Source organism: Muntiacus reevesi, chromosome 22 (assembly GCF_963930625.1).
Source record: "Muntiacus reevesi chromosome 22, mMunRee1.1, whole genome shotgun sequence".
In the NCBI taxonomy this organism is placed as follows: Eukaryota; Metazoa; Chordata; class Mammalia; order Artiodactyla; family Cervidae; genus Muntiacus; species Muntiacus reevesi.
Genome location: NC_089270.1, coordinates 13,794,197 through 13,810,318, shown reverse-complemented (window position 1 = coordinate 13,810,318; position 16,122 = coordinate 13,794,197). Strand labels below are relative to the sequence as shown.

General features: G+C 55.2%; 1 protein-coding gene across 2 annotated transcripts in view; it reads right to left on the bottom strand.

Annotated features, from left to right (window-relative positions):
* Positions 1 to 5,861: 5,861 nt before the first annotated feature.
* Positions 5,862 to 16,122, bottom strand: part of WFS1 (wolframin ER transmembrane glycoprotein) — a 50,234-nt gene continuing 39,973 nt past the window's right edge. For both annotated transcript variants that reach the window (XM_065914476.1, XM_065914475.1), the window contains exons 6-8: positions 15,614 to 15,694; positions 14,595 to 14,740; positions 5,862 to 8,624 (exon numbers count right to left, since the gene is read on the bottom strand). In XM_065914476.1, coding sequence (XP_065770548.1) covers positions 6,816 to 8,624; positions 14,595 to 14,740; positions 15,614 to 15,694 — 2,036 coding nt within the window. In that variant the 3' untranslated portion in view covers positions 5,862 to 6,815. The remainder of the gene's footprint in view (positions 8,625 to 14,594; positions 14,741 to 15,613; positions 15,695 to 16,122) is intronic.

Sequence of the window (16,122 nt, the reverse complement as noted above, 5' to 3'; positions counted from 1 at the left end):
ATATAAATGCTGGGCTTACCCGGGGTAGGGCGATTTTAGGGTGTTTAGCTCTTAGGGTGTGGACAAGGGCTTCTACCTGGAAGCCGGACGGGAAGGAGCCAAGAAGGAAGGCGAAGTGGAACAGGTAGTAGCCTGAGGTCTCCGCCGGGTGTCGAGCACGGGGCTCCTGCCCAGCAGGGATACAGGGCAGCGCGTGGTGGGAAACCAGCGAGCGGGGCCGGGGCGAGGGGGCTGGGGCGAGCCCTCTCCTCCCGGGACCCTGAAGAGCGATCCACGGCCCAGGGGCCCAGGGAGCGTGTTACCTTCCCGTAAGCCAGCCGGACTCACAATGCCGTGTGCCAGCCTGGTCCAGGCTCACATGAGGAACAGGGAACCCAGGGAGAGGGTTTTGACCCAGGCTTGGGCCAGAGATTAGAGGGAGTAGAAGTACCCCAAGAACACTCAGCAAAGGAGGCCAACCAATGTGAAGAAGGGTATGGAATGGGGCCCTCAACCCACCTAGAGATCTTTCCCACACTAATGGTGGAGAATTTTAGGTTCATATCACTTTTTATTTTTTTAACAGATTTTTTTAATGTGGGCTGTTTTTAAAGCTTTTGTTGAATTTGTTGCTTCTGCTTTATGTTTTGGGTGTTGCTGGTTTTTTTTGTCTTTTGGCTGTGAGGCGTGTGGACTCCTAACCAGGTATAGAACCCCCACATCCCCTGCATTGGAAGGTGAAGTCGCAACCACTGGACCATCTGGGAAGTTCTTCACACCACTTTTAAGAAAGTGACATAAGCAAGTTCCCAAGGACACGTCAAAATACGAGGGGTTGGGTGCACAAATTGTAGATTGTGGGGCAACTTTTCATCCCAACATTTTATTATAAAAACGTTAACTACATAGCCTTTGAAGACTATCCTAATCTCTTCCTCTTGCTACTTTCTAAAAGTAGCTACTGTGTATATTTTATTTTTTCATCCATCCACTTCATATATGATTTATAACCCCTTCTCCCCCTATCTGCAGTAAGGGTTTGAGGCCCCTGGGAATTTCCACCTGTCAAAGGCACTGTCGTCAGAACACCGAGCCTTTCTGTCCTCCGTGTAACAGGAGGACAGCCACTCTCCTCCTCCACCAGCACTGCTGAAGGCAATGGTACCTCACTCCAGTACTCTTGCCTGGAAAATCCCATGGACGGAGGAGCCTGGTGGGCTGCAGTCCATGGGGTCGCTAAGAGTCGGACACGACTGAGCGACTTCACTTTCACTTTCACGCATTGGAGAAGGAAATGGCAACCCACTCCAGTGTTCTTGCCTGGAGAATCCCAGGGACGGGGGAGCCTGGAGGGCTGCCATCTATGGGGTCGCACAGGGTCGGACACGACTGAAGCGACTTAGCAGCAGCAGTAGTAGTCAGCTTCAACAACAGAAGAACTTCAAATTGCTCTTCACCAATTTGTTGAACAAATGAACACTCTTTCCTTTTCATGATGACTGAGCAGCTTCGGTCCCCAGGTGGAGACCCAGCCAGCTGAAGTGCGCTCTCCCAGAGCTTCACAGAGAGGTTCTTGTGCTCACAGCAGGCTGGTGTGGACTCAACCCGGATACCCAGACATACAGATCTGGAATTGGGAGGGTTAACGGATTCTGTTGTCTCACGGCACATTCAGGAACGATAAGGTGCTGCTTTATGGGCACCTTTGAAATAGGTACTTGGAGATATTTGAGTTTTTGCAGTTACATGAGATGTGATCAGGATACAGGAATGGAAATGGGAAAAAAAAGAAAAAAAAAAGGAAAAGAGCATTTGAATAAATGAATGATGAAGAATTGGTCTTTTTTTTTTTGGCTGCACGGGGTCTTCGTTGTGGAACACAGGCTTTCCATGGTGTGGTGCGTGGGCTCTAGAGCACGCAGGCTCAGTAGTTGCGGGCGCAGGCTTAATTTGGACAGCAGCACAGTATTCTTGCCTGGAGAATCCCCATGGACAGAGGGGCCTGGCGGGCTACAGTCCATGGGGTTGCAAAGAGTGAGACATGACTAAGGACGTTCACTATTTCTTTAACTTTTTCATGTGGGATCTTAGTCTCCAGATCAGGGATCAAACCCGTGTTCCCCTGCATTGGAAGGCGAATTCTTACCACTGGACAACCAGGGAAGTCCTCAAAAATTGGCCTTTAGAGGCATGTTCACAAGGGGAGGGCAGTCTTTCTTTATTTTTTAATTTTTATTTTTTTGAGGGCAGTCTTTCTGATACTGCTCTCCACCCCCAGAGAAGATGGACAGGGAAGGTTCCGTGAAAGATGCCCCTCCAAGTCCTGGCATTTGGTGGTCTCACTGCACTGTATGGGAAACTGGTACCAAACCCTCTCCAGGCCTCAACAGCGTCTTCCCTGTGCAGCACAAAGGCTGTGATGGTTTCATGGTAGATCATGAGACCCCACTCCCCACTCCACCACATTGCAGACCCAGAGAGGGTGAAGGCCCCTGCGGGTGCTCAGACATGAAGTAATCTGCTGGTGGCCCCTGTGGTCAGCACAGTTCTTTCCTGGCAGGTCTAAGGGTGACCCCTCTGTTCTGAAGAGGGATTTTATGGCCCAGGTAAATGGTGGTTTCTTCACGGCTCTGTAAAAAGAACAGGCTTTGGTTCTGTCCAGCTCTGCCACCTCCTGGCCGTGTGACTTTGACCAAGTCCATACAACACAAACATGAACCTTTAATTCTCAAGTGTATATGTTTGGGAGGTCAGGTGGCAGGTCATGGGACCTGGTTCCCAGAACCAAACAGCCTCACAAAGTGCCAGACCCATAGTGATGCTCAGAGACCTAGGTCCTCCTTGCAGCAGGAGCCTTTGCTCCCAACAGCCTGACCTCTGTAAATCCCTCCATGTGTCTACCATCTGGTCCTGGGCCCTGCAGGCAGCAGCCTGTTTATCAACAGGAAAGAAGGATGGTGAACAGGCCAGGGATTCTCAGGACCACAGGGGCCAAGGGCCTTCTGATGTTTACTGTCCCGTGGAAACTGTCCAAAGAAGCAGCATCTGCCTCTGAAGGGCCAGCCGGCCAGGTCTGCTGGGGAAGTGGGGATGGTTTCCACTGTCACTTTCCTCCTCCACACTGTACTTGAAAGGGCCCTCAGGTCCATTTTCCTGAGGTCAGCCCTGACCTTATACCAAGACCCTGGCTTCAGAGCCAAGAGAGGGGCAGCAGCTGCCTCCAGGACCAAGACTCAATCCCACCCTGGCCTTTGGACCCCAGGCTTTATCCTCTGGGACCCCCGGCGTCCAGGGCGATGCCTGAGGCTCTGATGAGCGCCCTGAAGGTTGAACAGTCTTCCTCTGACCTCGCCGAATCCAACCCTTCCCCTTCTTATCAAAACAGGGCAGATCCCACAGCCCCGTCTCCCACCCTAGGCTGGAATTCCACCCTCTCTGGGCCCCCACAGCACTTCCTGTGTGTGAAGGCAGGGAGGCACTTCTAACTGAATCAGGGGCCCACTCACATCTGACTTGGGTGATTTTCCCGAGGGTGGGACTTGGGTTTGACTCAAACTGTGGAATTACAACATCTGCTCAGCATCACAGTGCCATAAATATTTGTTCGAGGGCGGCAGCGACGCATCCAAAGCGCATTAGTTAGGTTAAATAAGGAATGTTTGAGATCATAAGCCACACGTACCAGCCAACCTTTTCTGGATGTGTAGTCATGAGGAATTAAAGTCGTGAGGCAGAGAAAGGCAGGATGGTGGGTCCCAGGGGGTGTGGTGTTGGGGGAGGCGGTATAGACAGAGCACCATCCAACACCAGGCTCCTGTTGGGATTCAGCCACTCCATTAAGTTCTGTTCAGCTAAACATGAATTATTTTCACAAAGGTTAAGTTTTTTAAAAGCTGCAAGGGACATTCTTCTGGTGAGGGCTTATACATGTGTATGTGTGAGCTCAGTCATATCTGACTCTTTGCAACCCCATGGACTGTAGCCTGCCAGGCTCCTCTGTCCATGGAACTTCCCAGGCAAGAATTCTGGAGTGGCCTGCCATTTCCTTCTCCAGGGGATGGACCTGGGGTTGAACTCACATCTCCAGGATTAAACCCGCAACTCCTGCATTGCAGGAGGATTCTTTACCTCTGAGCCACCTGGGAGCCCAAGGGCCTATATAAGGTTCTTAATCGGTTCTGAAGCTCCATCAATGTTTAACTATGTTTAAAACATTCACAAATGAGTATTTACTAGTGCCTGACACTATTGTGACCACCCTGCAATAAAATTAACTAGTCTGGTCTGTAAAAACAACCAGAGGCCAGCCCTCTTACATTCCCACGTCATAGAAGAGGCACCAGAGGCCTGGAAAGGGTGAAACTGTCTGAGGTCACACAGCTAGGACGAGGGGTTCGAACCAGCCTGGAGGCCTCCTTTCTCATCTGCTGTGTAGGTTACACCAAAACTTACAAATGTAACACAGTTTTCACTTGGAGTTCTGTACATCTAACTTTTAAAAAAGGGTTTCATTGCTAGATATTGGGTTGACCAAAAAGTCTGTCCAGGTTTTTCTGTACCCTCCTATGGAAAAACCCAAGTGAATATTTTGGCTAACCCAGTAGTTTTACAAACCACTGACCTAACCCTATCCTAACCTAACCTAACCAAACCACTGACCTAACCTAACACTATTTTATAGATCAGGACACTGGAACCTGGGGACAGGGGCTGAACGGCCGATTCAGGGCAAGCCCCCCCGTGAGACCACACCACCTTCTGCTCCTAGGGGGCAGCTCTGCTGGGGAGCAGAGTAATAGCGTGGCCCAGGGGACCACGGTCTAATTCTGGCCCTGTTGTTCAGTGTGACCTCCTCTCCCGAACCTGTTTTCTGTGAATCAGTGTTGTCACAGGACTTCCCCAGCCCAGGGAGGATGAGATGAAGTCATCTGCATTCACTCAGAAAACCAGGCAGCTCCACCGCCCTGCTCTCCCAGACTGAACCATCCGTGGGGAGTCTGAGAGGCAAAGCTGAACTATGAACTCATTTCAGGGCCTCGCAAACCTCCAGATCAGAAGAGGGGTGGGGCTGACCTTTAACCTCATCTCTCTGCCTGCAAAGAAACCTGGGAGCAAACACACATCAGAGGGCCACTGCCCTCCTGAGCACCTCCCAACACGTGGGATCTCAGGCAGGCCTGACCACGCTGGAGGACAGAACAGGAAGAGTTGGCTGTACAAGGACACACCTGCCGATCACCATGCTGAGATGCGTCTTCAAAACGGAGGCAGCCGCTCCTTGAACCAACTCCTGACCACAGATGTATGTGTGAACAACTCCAGGTTTCCTGACCACACAACGAACCGGACCTGCTGCTCAGTGCGTGGGGGCACGGCCCACTAGGGGGCAGGAGAGGTTGCCAGGGACTACAGGGACCCAGGCGGACACGTCCTCCTGCCCAAGGGACCTGGACAGACAGGCACCCCCACCCAGGGCGCTAAGGTTTCTGAGGGACCCCGAGCTGCTCTAGCCGCTACCCCCGCCCACATGGCTCAAGTTCTGACGATAATGCTATGGGATTATCATTATTCATCTCTGAACACAGGATATACACTCCTGAACAAGGCGGCAGCTACTGAGTCACGAACAACCATGTATGAACCCTCTCAGCAGTGTTTTGAGTTTCTTAAATCATTGTAACCATGTGCATTTCACACCTAGTAAGGCCTGAGTGGACAGCTGGGTGGTGGGGTCCCTGGCCCAGTGGGGCTGGGGCTGCTTATTGAGAATTCCGCTCTTTGTAACTCAAACTGTACTTCTGTGTAATTCAGTGTAAGTGTAGACACGTGTTGATTCTCTAGCATGAGCTTAAAGAAAAAAAAAAGATTTAAAGGACAGCAAATTTCATCAAAGGTTTTTATTTCAGCTGCTTTGGGACCTTGACTTTCTGCTTTCTGGCTCTGAACACGGTCTAGCTTTTCTGAGCACTGGAAAGGGTTCGCAATCCAGATTCCATGATTTCCAACTCTTTTCGAACCCATGGACTGTAGCCCACCTCGGTTCTCTGTCCATGGGATACTCCAGGCAAGAATACTGGAGTGCGAAGCCATTTCCTTCTCCAGGGGGTCTTCCTGGCCCAGGGATCAAACCTGCATCTACCCAGGGATGGTCCCTGTTGATTCAGGCAAGACCCTGAAAAACTCACCCTCTACCCACCAGACAGGAGAGCCTCGCGGCACGCAGGCTGAGACATGCAGAGCTCAGGGCTTCTGCCCACGTGGCCTCCATCTCAGAAACAGGCAGGGCCCCGGCCACGTGACAGAGCAGCTCCGCAGGCCCCCGGGCTCGGAGAACAGCTGTCAAGGCTTAGCAGCGATCAAATAAATAAGAAAGGCTATCAAGTTTACACTGCAGCACTACTGGTTCCTCAAATAAACTCAAACGGAAGTAAGTGAGGGGCTGGGGGCGGGGCTAGGGCTGGCTGGGGGCGTGCGTGGAGGCGGTGCGGGAGGGACAAGTGTCTGTAAAGTGCTTTCCGGGCGCCGGGATCCTAGTCTGGCTGACACACCAGCTGCACGCGGAGAAGTTGGGGCTACGGGTGGAGGCTGTGCATGCAATTTCCAACCACGCCGGGCGCTCAGGGTGAACAGAGCTACAGCGGTCAGCCCGTTCGCGGAGGTGTGAGCTGACTGCGAGCGACTGAGGGTCTCCGAAGCCCTGTGTTTGCACACGCACACACACACACACACATACACACACAGATGAGTGTTGCGCCATCCAGCTGGGGGTGGGGGGGTGCACACGGGGGAGGTCCGGGCAGCCACGCCCAACTGCTGCTCCTACAGGGGACGCGTCCTCAGGCCGCCGACAGGAAGGGGAAGAAGAAGAAGTCGAAGGCGAACTTGACGGCCCCATGCGCGGCGCTTCGCCAGTCCCGCTCGACCTTCACGTGCCGCCGGGCGGGCGCCAGCTGCGCCATGCAGTTGAGGCAGCTGATGGCCTTGAGCTCGAAGACGGGCCACTTGCTGCCCAGGCGGCCCTCCAGGACGGTGCTGAACTCGATGACGCTGCCCTGGCGCAGGTGAAGGAGCACGTCCTTGAACTCGCTGCTGGCCCGCAGCACGATGTCCTTGGTGACGTCGTCCTCCTCGGGCCCGCGCGTGCCGTTGGCGCTGCTGTAGGGCATGCCCACCGTGATCTCGAACTTGTAGCGGTCGAACCTCTTCATGTGGCACGGGTGCTTGGCCAGGAGCTTGAGGCGGCAGAGCTCCTCCTCGGCCGTGGAGACGTTGCCGGGGCTACAGGACGGGTAGGCCTCCCCGTAGAGGCAGCGCAGCCAGTCGCCCAGGAAGAGCGGCAGCACGTGGACGGCCGACTCGGCGCTGTTGTCGATCTCGGTCACGCGCACGTACTTGAAGCGGCCGGTCCACGTGACCCGGTGGCCCTCCAGGTGGCTGCAGAGGATCTGGGTGCGGGCCATGTTGGTCTCCTTCCAGGCCCGCGGCCCGCACAGGAAGCCGTACTGCGGCCAGGTCAGCGTGGAGTTGTAGACCTTCATGCCCTCCGAGCGGTACAGGTAGAACCAGCAGAAGAGCACGATGGCCGTGAGCCACACCAGGATGAGCTTGACGACGGAGCTCCGCGTCAGGGACTTGACCATCCCCACCACCGAGAAGTTGGCCTTGGTCCACCAGCGGACCAGCAGGGGGCCGCTGCAGAGCACCAGGGTGACGGCGATCTTGGTGAGCTCCAGGGACACGAACCAGCGGGCCAGCTGCACCACGCCCATCAGCGCCAGGCCGAACACCAGGATGGGGAGAGCGAAGAGGAAGAGGAAGTAGCCCACGGAGGCCCGCACCAGCCCCAGGCCGGTGGACTCGAGCAGGAGGACCACCGACAGCTCGCACCACATGAAGCAGACCAGGTAAGGGACCAGGTAGCAGTAGGTGCCTTTGAAGTTCCTCAGCTGGGCCATGCGGAGGAACAGATAGAGCAGGTAGACGTACAAGAGGCAGGGCACGCTCACGTTCAGCACGACCAAGTGGCCCACGGGCACCGTGAAGAAGGTCTGGCCCAGGAGCTTCAGGTAGCGCCAGTCGACGGGCACGGTGGGCAGCAGGGAGAGCAGGCCGGCCGCCACCTCGGTCAGCAGGGCTCTCCTGGTGAAGGGCTCGGCCGAGGTGCTCAGGCTCATGTAGCTGGTGACCGTGAAGAAGACCGACACGACGGCCAGCTCCGAGCAGGGCATGTAGTCCTTGCTGGTGATGGGGAAGGAGAAGATGACGAAGAAGACGGACAGCAGGAAGTGGACGTAGGGCTCCAGGTGGTTCCAGCTGAAGTTCCCCTCGGCCTGCTCCACGTCCAGGTTGGGCTCGAAGCGCAGGAGCAGGCTGGTGAGCGCGCGGAAGCTCTCCCAGGCCTTGCTGTCCTGGAAAACCTTCAGGGTGCAGATGACCATGGAGACGAAGGACAGGTAGAAGATGACCAGGGGCACAAAGAAGGCGAAGAAGTCGATGGTGAGGTTGCTGATGATGAAGAAGAAGACCAGGGCGTTGATGTGGTGGGTGGGCACGAGGGTGGACAGCCAGTGCACGCCCGCCCGGGACGCCAGGTCAATCAGGTACTCCTTGAGCTCCATGATGACGTGCAAGGGGTACTTGACCACCTGGGAGGAGGGGTGGAGGCGAAGGAGGGGCGTTAGAACCCGGACCACTCTGCGCCGCGTCACTGCTCCCTGTTAGCCCTTCCATTCTCCCCGAAACCCGGGCCTGGCCCTGGGCCAAGTGAACACACCCAATGTTTCAACCAATGGCTGGTCCCTCCTCGGTCTTGGTCCCTCCTTGGTCTGCAAAGTCCTTCCACCTGTAGCTCTCTCTTTAGGTGGTGATGCTCCACGTGGTCCCCACAAACCTGCCCTCGATTCTACCCAGTCCTGCAGGGTCTGCCCTCTATCTGCTGCCCATCCCTGACCCCTGACTGTCCACAAAGGTCTCCAGGCTCATGAGTGCCAGTCTCCTCTCCAAGATCTTGGGTGCTTCAAGGAGCCTACCTGGCCTCCTCTTCTGTCCCCATGGGGCCTCACACTTGCAAAGACAACAGAGGACCAGGCTACTTGCATCTCAGCCACCCCTGTGATGAGGACTTTACCTCCCAAGCCTCTGCCTCTGGTGGATCAGGGTGGGGGTGGGGGGTGATCCACCAAGGGGGAGAGGAAGTGCAGCTTTACCAGCCTACCCTGGGCCCTGCCCGTCCCAGGAGCGGGGACTCCAGAAAGGAGAGTTTGCACCATGTGAATGGAAATGATTCAGCTGTAACAGGGCTGATGCGACATTTTCACTGCAGCAGGAGCCCCGACACCCGCCGCCTGCACCACCCACCCCTGCACACCCGTGTGCTCAGAACAGACACACAGCCCCTGGGGGAGCCCTGCTCCCTGCCTTGCGTCCCACCCACCCACCCCCAGACTGTACACAGAGCAAAGGGCAGCGGGAACCCTCGTCCTTTCCCATAAGAGAAGAGGAATGAGGGGCTGGCAGGGAGGCGAGGGGAGGACCAGCCTCGGGCTGGAGGCAGAGATGATCCTGCCATCCAGGGTGGCCCCCACACCTGCCTGGTCCTCTATACAGAATCCCTGAGGCTCTCGGCTCCACCAGGGTCCTGGGGAGACGGGAGAGAAGCTGAAGGAGCTGAGAAGAGAACGTGTCCATGACTGTGCTAGGGCTCACGCAAGGAGGTCAGGGGCATGGCCCACACTGAAGAGGGGCGTGGCCCACACTGAAGAGGGGCGTGGCCCACACTGAAGAGGGGCATGGACCACACTGAAGAGGGGCGGTCCTTGTGAGGAACACCCACGTGGGGACAGGGAAGCCCAGCTGAGCCCACAGCCCATTTGAGGGGCAATGTGATGGAAGCCTGGTCAGTAGCCGGGGGAGGTGGGCGGCACCACCTCCATCTATGTCCTGGGGATACGCTCCTGCCCTGTGAACACAAGGGCAGAGGAGGAGCTGGGATCCTGGGTGAGCACAACTGAGGGGCAACATGGGTGTGGCCGTCATCTGCCCAAGAGCCTGGGGTGTCAACTCTGGATGACCAGGACACCCAGGAGGAGCTGGCAGAGTGAGTTTTCCAGATAAGAGGGACCTGGGCTTACAGGGAAAGCAGGAGTGTTTAACAACATGTGTGTGTGCACTTCTGTAGACACCCACATGGGGGAGTGCATGCATGCTCAGCTGTGTCTGACTATGCAAACCCATGGACTATATAGCCCGCCAGGCTCCTCTGTCCATGGGATTCTCTAGGCAAGAACACTGGATGGGGTTGCTCCAGGGGATCTTCCTGACCCAGGGATCGAATCAGTATCTCTTGAGTCTCTTGCATTGGCAGACGGGTTCTTTTACAACTGAGCCACCTGGGAAACCCCACTTGTATATGTTCAAAGAGCTGCATTCCTTCTCATTTAACTGACAGTTCACTTAACCTCTGTTTCAGAACAAGCAAGAAAATGATGAAACCAACAAACCAGCTCAGGGCTCCCCCAGCTCACTGGGACCAGCTTTCCCAGGAGGAGACCCAGTGCTCACCCTGTCTGGAGGGGGTATCAAGGAACTTTGGATACCATAAAGTCAGCCTTGGTGGGGACTTCTGACACTTGTTGTTGGTCAGTTGCTAAGTCAGGTCCCCCCTGACTTTTAAGATGCCAGCAACCCCATGGACTGCAGCACACCAGGTTCCCCTGACCTCCACTATCTCTTGGAATTTGCTCAAATTCATGTCCATTGATTCAGTGATGCCATCCAACCATCTTGTCCTCTGTCATCCCCTTCTCCTTTTGCCCTGTCTTTCCCAGCATCAAGGTCTTTTCCAATGAGTCAGCTCTTCACATCAGGCAGTCAAAGTATTAGAGCTTCAGCAACAGTCCTTCCTATGAATATTCAGGGTTGATTTCCTATAGGATTGACTGGTTTGATCTCCTTGCAGTCCAAGGGGCTCTCAAGAGTCTTCTCCAACACCACAATTTGAAAGCATCAATTCTTCACCTCTCAGCCTTCTTTATGATCCAACTCTCACACCCACACATGACTACTGGAAAAACCATAGATTTGACTATCCAGACCTTTGTCAGCAAAGTGATGTCTCTGCTTTTTAATACGCTGTCAAGGATTGTCATAGCTTTCTTTCCAAGGAGCAAGTGTCTTTTAATTTCATGGCTGCAGTCACCATCCTCAGTGATTTTGAAGCCCAAGAAATAAAACCTGTCACTCCTTCCAATTTTTCCCCTTCTATTTGCCACGAAGTGATGGGACCGAGTGCCATGATCCCATGTTTTTTAAATGCTGAGTTTCAAGTCGGCTTTTTAACTCTCTCCTCTTCCACCTTCATCAAGAGGCTCTTTAGTTTATTTTCACTTTCTGCCATTAGAGTGGTATCACCCACACATCTGACACTTGCCAGACAGCAAATCAAAAAGAACCTGCTTCAGCTCTCCAGGAGGAGCGCCTTCGGCCAGAAACCAGACACACCAGCTAAGACACCAGCAACGGAAAGAGCCTGTGCACGCGTCAGCCGCTGTCTGCTCGGCTGATCCCTGTGGACGGGGCCGCGCTAACCAGACAGCCAAGAGGCACCCAGAGCTCCTGTTCTCACCTGTTCTCTGTCTGTACAGTCGGTGCTGGGCAGCTTTGGGGGAGCTGGCCTGGAGGCACCCCAGTTAGCTGGCACCTTAAAATTAATCTGAAACTCCTTCCTAAAGCTCAAAACCATTCACATTATTTATTTATTTATTTTTTGCCTATTGAGACCACACAATCACATGGTTGAGAGAGCATCTGAAAGACAACGAAGCTTCTAGAACCTGACGTCCAACAGTGCTGGCCTCTGCCAACACAGTGAGCCCCGTGGCCGCCGTGACCAAAGCTCTCCTTTTAAGGTCCCCGTTCTGTCCCCTGTCGCTTCCACCCAAGCCTTACTACTTGGGGCCGCACCAATTTGTGAGACTAGAAACCTTTTTGGTAGAGGCAGTCCAAGCAAATTAAAGTGAACTCTACTTCGAGCAGGAAAGAAGTTTTTAAAAAACGAGCAGAGAGTCGTTCACGACAGGACAGGAGAGGGCACCCTGAGCAGGGGCTGCGGTTACCAGCAGCCGTCACCCCGGACACGCTTGGCTGACGTGAGAGACCGGTACCGCCCTGGGCAGCCAACCAAGGAGGCCAGCGCTCGCCCGGAGAGTCCAAGCTGGTTCATTGAGACCCTGCACAGACCTGAGCCAACGTCCACGTGCTGGACTTTCAATAATGTGATGCAAACACTGTTATGATTTTAAGGCATTTCTGAATCCATCTTTAAGAAGGTTTCATCTGTCACAAAGGCTGAAGAAGCCTGGAGCCTGGAACGTCCCTGGGGGTCACGTCAGCTTGCAGAGGGGTGTCTGGCACTTTCCACTGGGGGTGCCGGGCCCTCCCCAGGCACGTGCCCTTCTCTGTTCCCGGAGGGTGGTTAATAAAGGCTGGGACAGCTTTGAGTTCCAGGAGATTCATTTCTGCTCCGATTCATTCTCTCTTTTCCAAAACACTTTTTTTTTTTTTGGCTGAGTTGTGTCTTTTGTTTCTGCGAGGGTTTTTTTCTCTAGTTGCAGACAGCAGGGGCTACTCTTCATTGCAGTTCGTGGGTTTCTCATTGCAGTGGCCTCTCTTGTTGTGAAACACAGGCTTTTAAGTGAACAAGCTTCAGTAATTGGATTTGCGGGTTAAGTTGCTCCACAGCATGTGGGATCTTCCCGGATCAGAAGATTAAACTTGTGTCTTCTGCATTGGCAGGCAGATTCTTTACCACTGAGCCATCAGGTTCAAAACACTTTGAATGAGATAAATTGTAAAGCAATCGAAGGGCTCTGACAGCAATTGCAAAAAATGTAAAAAAACAAAAAAACAAAAAACAACCCTTATTTCTTGTCAGGATACTTTAAATCTCTTTTTCACAAAAAGGAGTTTCAGATATCTTACAGCACTAAGCTTGTCACCCGTAAGGAACGTGACATAACTTGCTGTCCAAACTGAGATGTTTTCGAAAGTGGGCATTATTAGTAATTATGCCAGGAAAACACAAACTAGGATGTCCAGGCCGGGACCGCCTGGCCCACAGGTCTTCCCTCATGCACCCGTTCACCTTTAACCCTCACTGGCATTTGGGAAACACCTCCTCTTTAGCCAAGAACCATGGCAAACGCTCCACCTTTCCTCTCTCATGTTAGTAAGAAATCCAATGGCATTTGGAACACACTTAGCCCAGGCCTGCCCCCGGGTGGGCCCTCAATAAGAGCAGTGACTTCCTGGTCGAGCTCCTAGGCCGTCCTGACCCTGCATCTCAGAACCTTCACCTCGACACCCTACCTGCCCTCAGGGGCTCTCAGGAAGCTTGCTGGTCCGGAGCGTGGCCTTCACACCTACCCTCTGGGCTGGAACTTGTCTAAGAACTTGCTCCCAAGGCGGCCTCCCCACCCGCGAGGACAGCTTTCTGAGCCTCCATATTCAGCCCCTAGCACGGGGCTTACGCTGAGAACGTGTCTGGGATGGGGACACACCAGCACACTTCCCATCACCGGCCCCAACCCTGCTCACACACCCGCAGCCCACTCCAACCACACTTTGGGCAGGTCACACACGGGCCCAGGAGCTGGGGAAGCACAGAACCCTACAGACTCTTGGGGGACCAACGCCAGGGGCTCTGTGATGCTTTGTCTGCTCAGAGGCACCCTGTGCTGGCCGGGTCCCCTTGGCCACTCGTGGGGATGGACCTGTCTGGGGCCAGGCGGCCAGACTTCTGAAAATCCTAGTGCTGTCACCAAAGGGAGATACAGATGATGAATTCAACCCCCTGAGCTGAACTTGGGGGAACCAGCGAAGCGGGGGGCATGGTCACACTTCACCAAGGCTTATATCTGCCCCCTTAGTCACAAACCACGTGGCCAGGAAAACAGAAGCTGTGACTCCAGGGGCACGAGCGGCCACTCCTGGCTGTCGGCACAGATCTGGACGTGCCGCGCTCATCCTTTGTCATCACGGCTGCTCGCTGGCGGGAGGCGAGCAAACACGAGCTCCCTCCCACCCCCACCCACCTTCAGGTCGCCCTCGGTCACCTCCCCTGCCACCCTCTCCACACCCGCTCGCTCCCAGAACCCCTGCAGATCCAGATAAACAGGCACCACCACGGGGCCCTCCTGAACACAAGACCGCACTTTGCTTTTGCTGGGAGGCACCTTCAAGGAACCGACCTCCCCTCTGGGCCATAAGTGGACAATCTTTCCAAAGGATGGCACCTAGGTGAAAGGCGGTCTCCAGGGTATGGCACCCTGCTCCCCACACGGCGTTTTGCAGGGAAAGATGCGAAGGTGCCTATGCACGTCTAGCAACCACTGGGCCCACCCGACCCCATCAGGACCCCTGGCTCCAGATCCTGGGCATATAAGGGAGGCTTCCTTTCACGAGGACGCGTCCTTATGCAGTTACGTGGATGACCTGGGGGCACAGGTCACCCCAGGACAAGTGACACAGCCCGTGAGGTTCCCTGCTGGGCGAGGTCTCCCACCTACAGCTTCCCGGGGGGCACCCAGGCGGGCAGGTGGCCCGGGTCCAGGACTCACCTTCAGGCGCAGGGGTAAGTCCTCGGGACTCTTGCCCGCCACCTCGTCGTCATCGTCGTCCTGCAGGAACAGGTCGGCAGGGATGATGCCCTTGGCATACTTCTTGGTGATCTCCACGAAGTCGTCCAGGGCTATGTAGCTCTTGGCTGAAGCACAGGAGAGGATACACGTGGGGTTGGCGAGACCGCGAGCACCGCCACCCCGTGGAGATGGGCATGCGGCGGGCAGCAGCTGCACCAGGGTCAGGCCGGAGACGGGCGACCCCTCTCGGGCCCGGACGATGAGAGGAGAGAGAAGCAGGCAGGCCTGCCGAGGCCTTCTGGCCTTGGGGACCCCGCCGTCCCTCCCCTGAAGCGTCCCTTTCCCAACCCCTCACCCTTCAAGTCCTGGGGGGCTGCCTGAGCCAGGCTCCATGCTAACCCTTCTTCAGAACATTTTCCACCCGTGCTGCTCTGACCCCCTTGCCCCCTCGGCCCTGACCCCTGCAGCCCAGCCACCTACCAGCCCCTCCAGCCAACACGCATCCTCCAAGGGCCTACTATGTGCCAGGCATGTGCTCAAACTTTCATTACCCCCCACGCCCAAGTTCAGCCTGACACCCCCACCTCCCCACGGCCCATGCTGGGGGCAGCCCCCACTCCCAGCTGGGTGCCCCCAGAGCCTTTGCCAATGAGGTTCGCTCACTCAGCTTGGAGCATCCACCTCCTTGCCCTTTGCAGGCTACCCACCTCCCCACCCCCAGCCATCACAGCCCCCAGCATCTTTCTCCATCAGGGACAGTTATACTGCCCTCTCGTCCCTCCAGTGTATGCTCCCAGTGGGTGGGGTCCAAATCCCAGAGCTCAGAACACCGACACCCAACCAACAGCCCCAAAGGGGCTGGATGGAAGATCCATCAGCCTCTGAGACCCTGGGGGCCAGGCCTGGACTGATGGGGGGCACAGACATGATGCCCAGGGCGGTGGGGGTGACAGAATAGCCAAAGGTGTCGCTAGCACAGGACTGGCGGCCGTACTCACATTCACTGCTGACCAAGCGCTCCAGCACCCGTCTCTGCTTCTGCAGGGACTTGGGGACGGGCCCAGGCTGCACCCCGCCATCTGCAGGGACAAAGCAGGCTAGAGTCAAGGCCGGCTGACTGCCCCATCCCCTGCAGTGAGTGAGTGAAAGTCACTCAGTCGTGTCCAACTCTTTGTGACCCCACAGACTATACACTTCATGGAATTCTCCAGGCCAAAATACTGGAGTGGGTAGCCTTTCGCTTCTCCAGGGAATCTTCCCAACCCAAGGATCGAACCCAGGTCTCCCATATTGCAGGAGGATTCTTTACCAGCTGAGCCACAAGGGAAGCCCAAGAATACTGGAGTGGGTAGCCTATTCCTTCTCCAGCGGATCTTCCCAACCCAGGAATTGAACCGGGGTCTCCTGCCTTGCAGGCGGATTCTTTACCAACTGAGCTATAAGGGAAGCCCCATCCCATGCAAACCCCCTAGAAACTTGTCAGTGTCCTCCATGCAGCCCTGGAGGG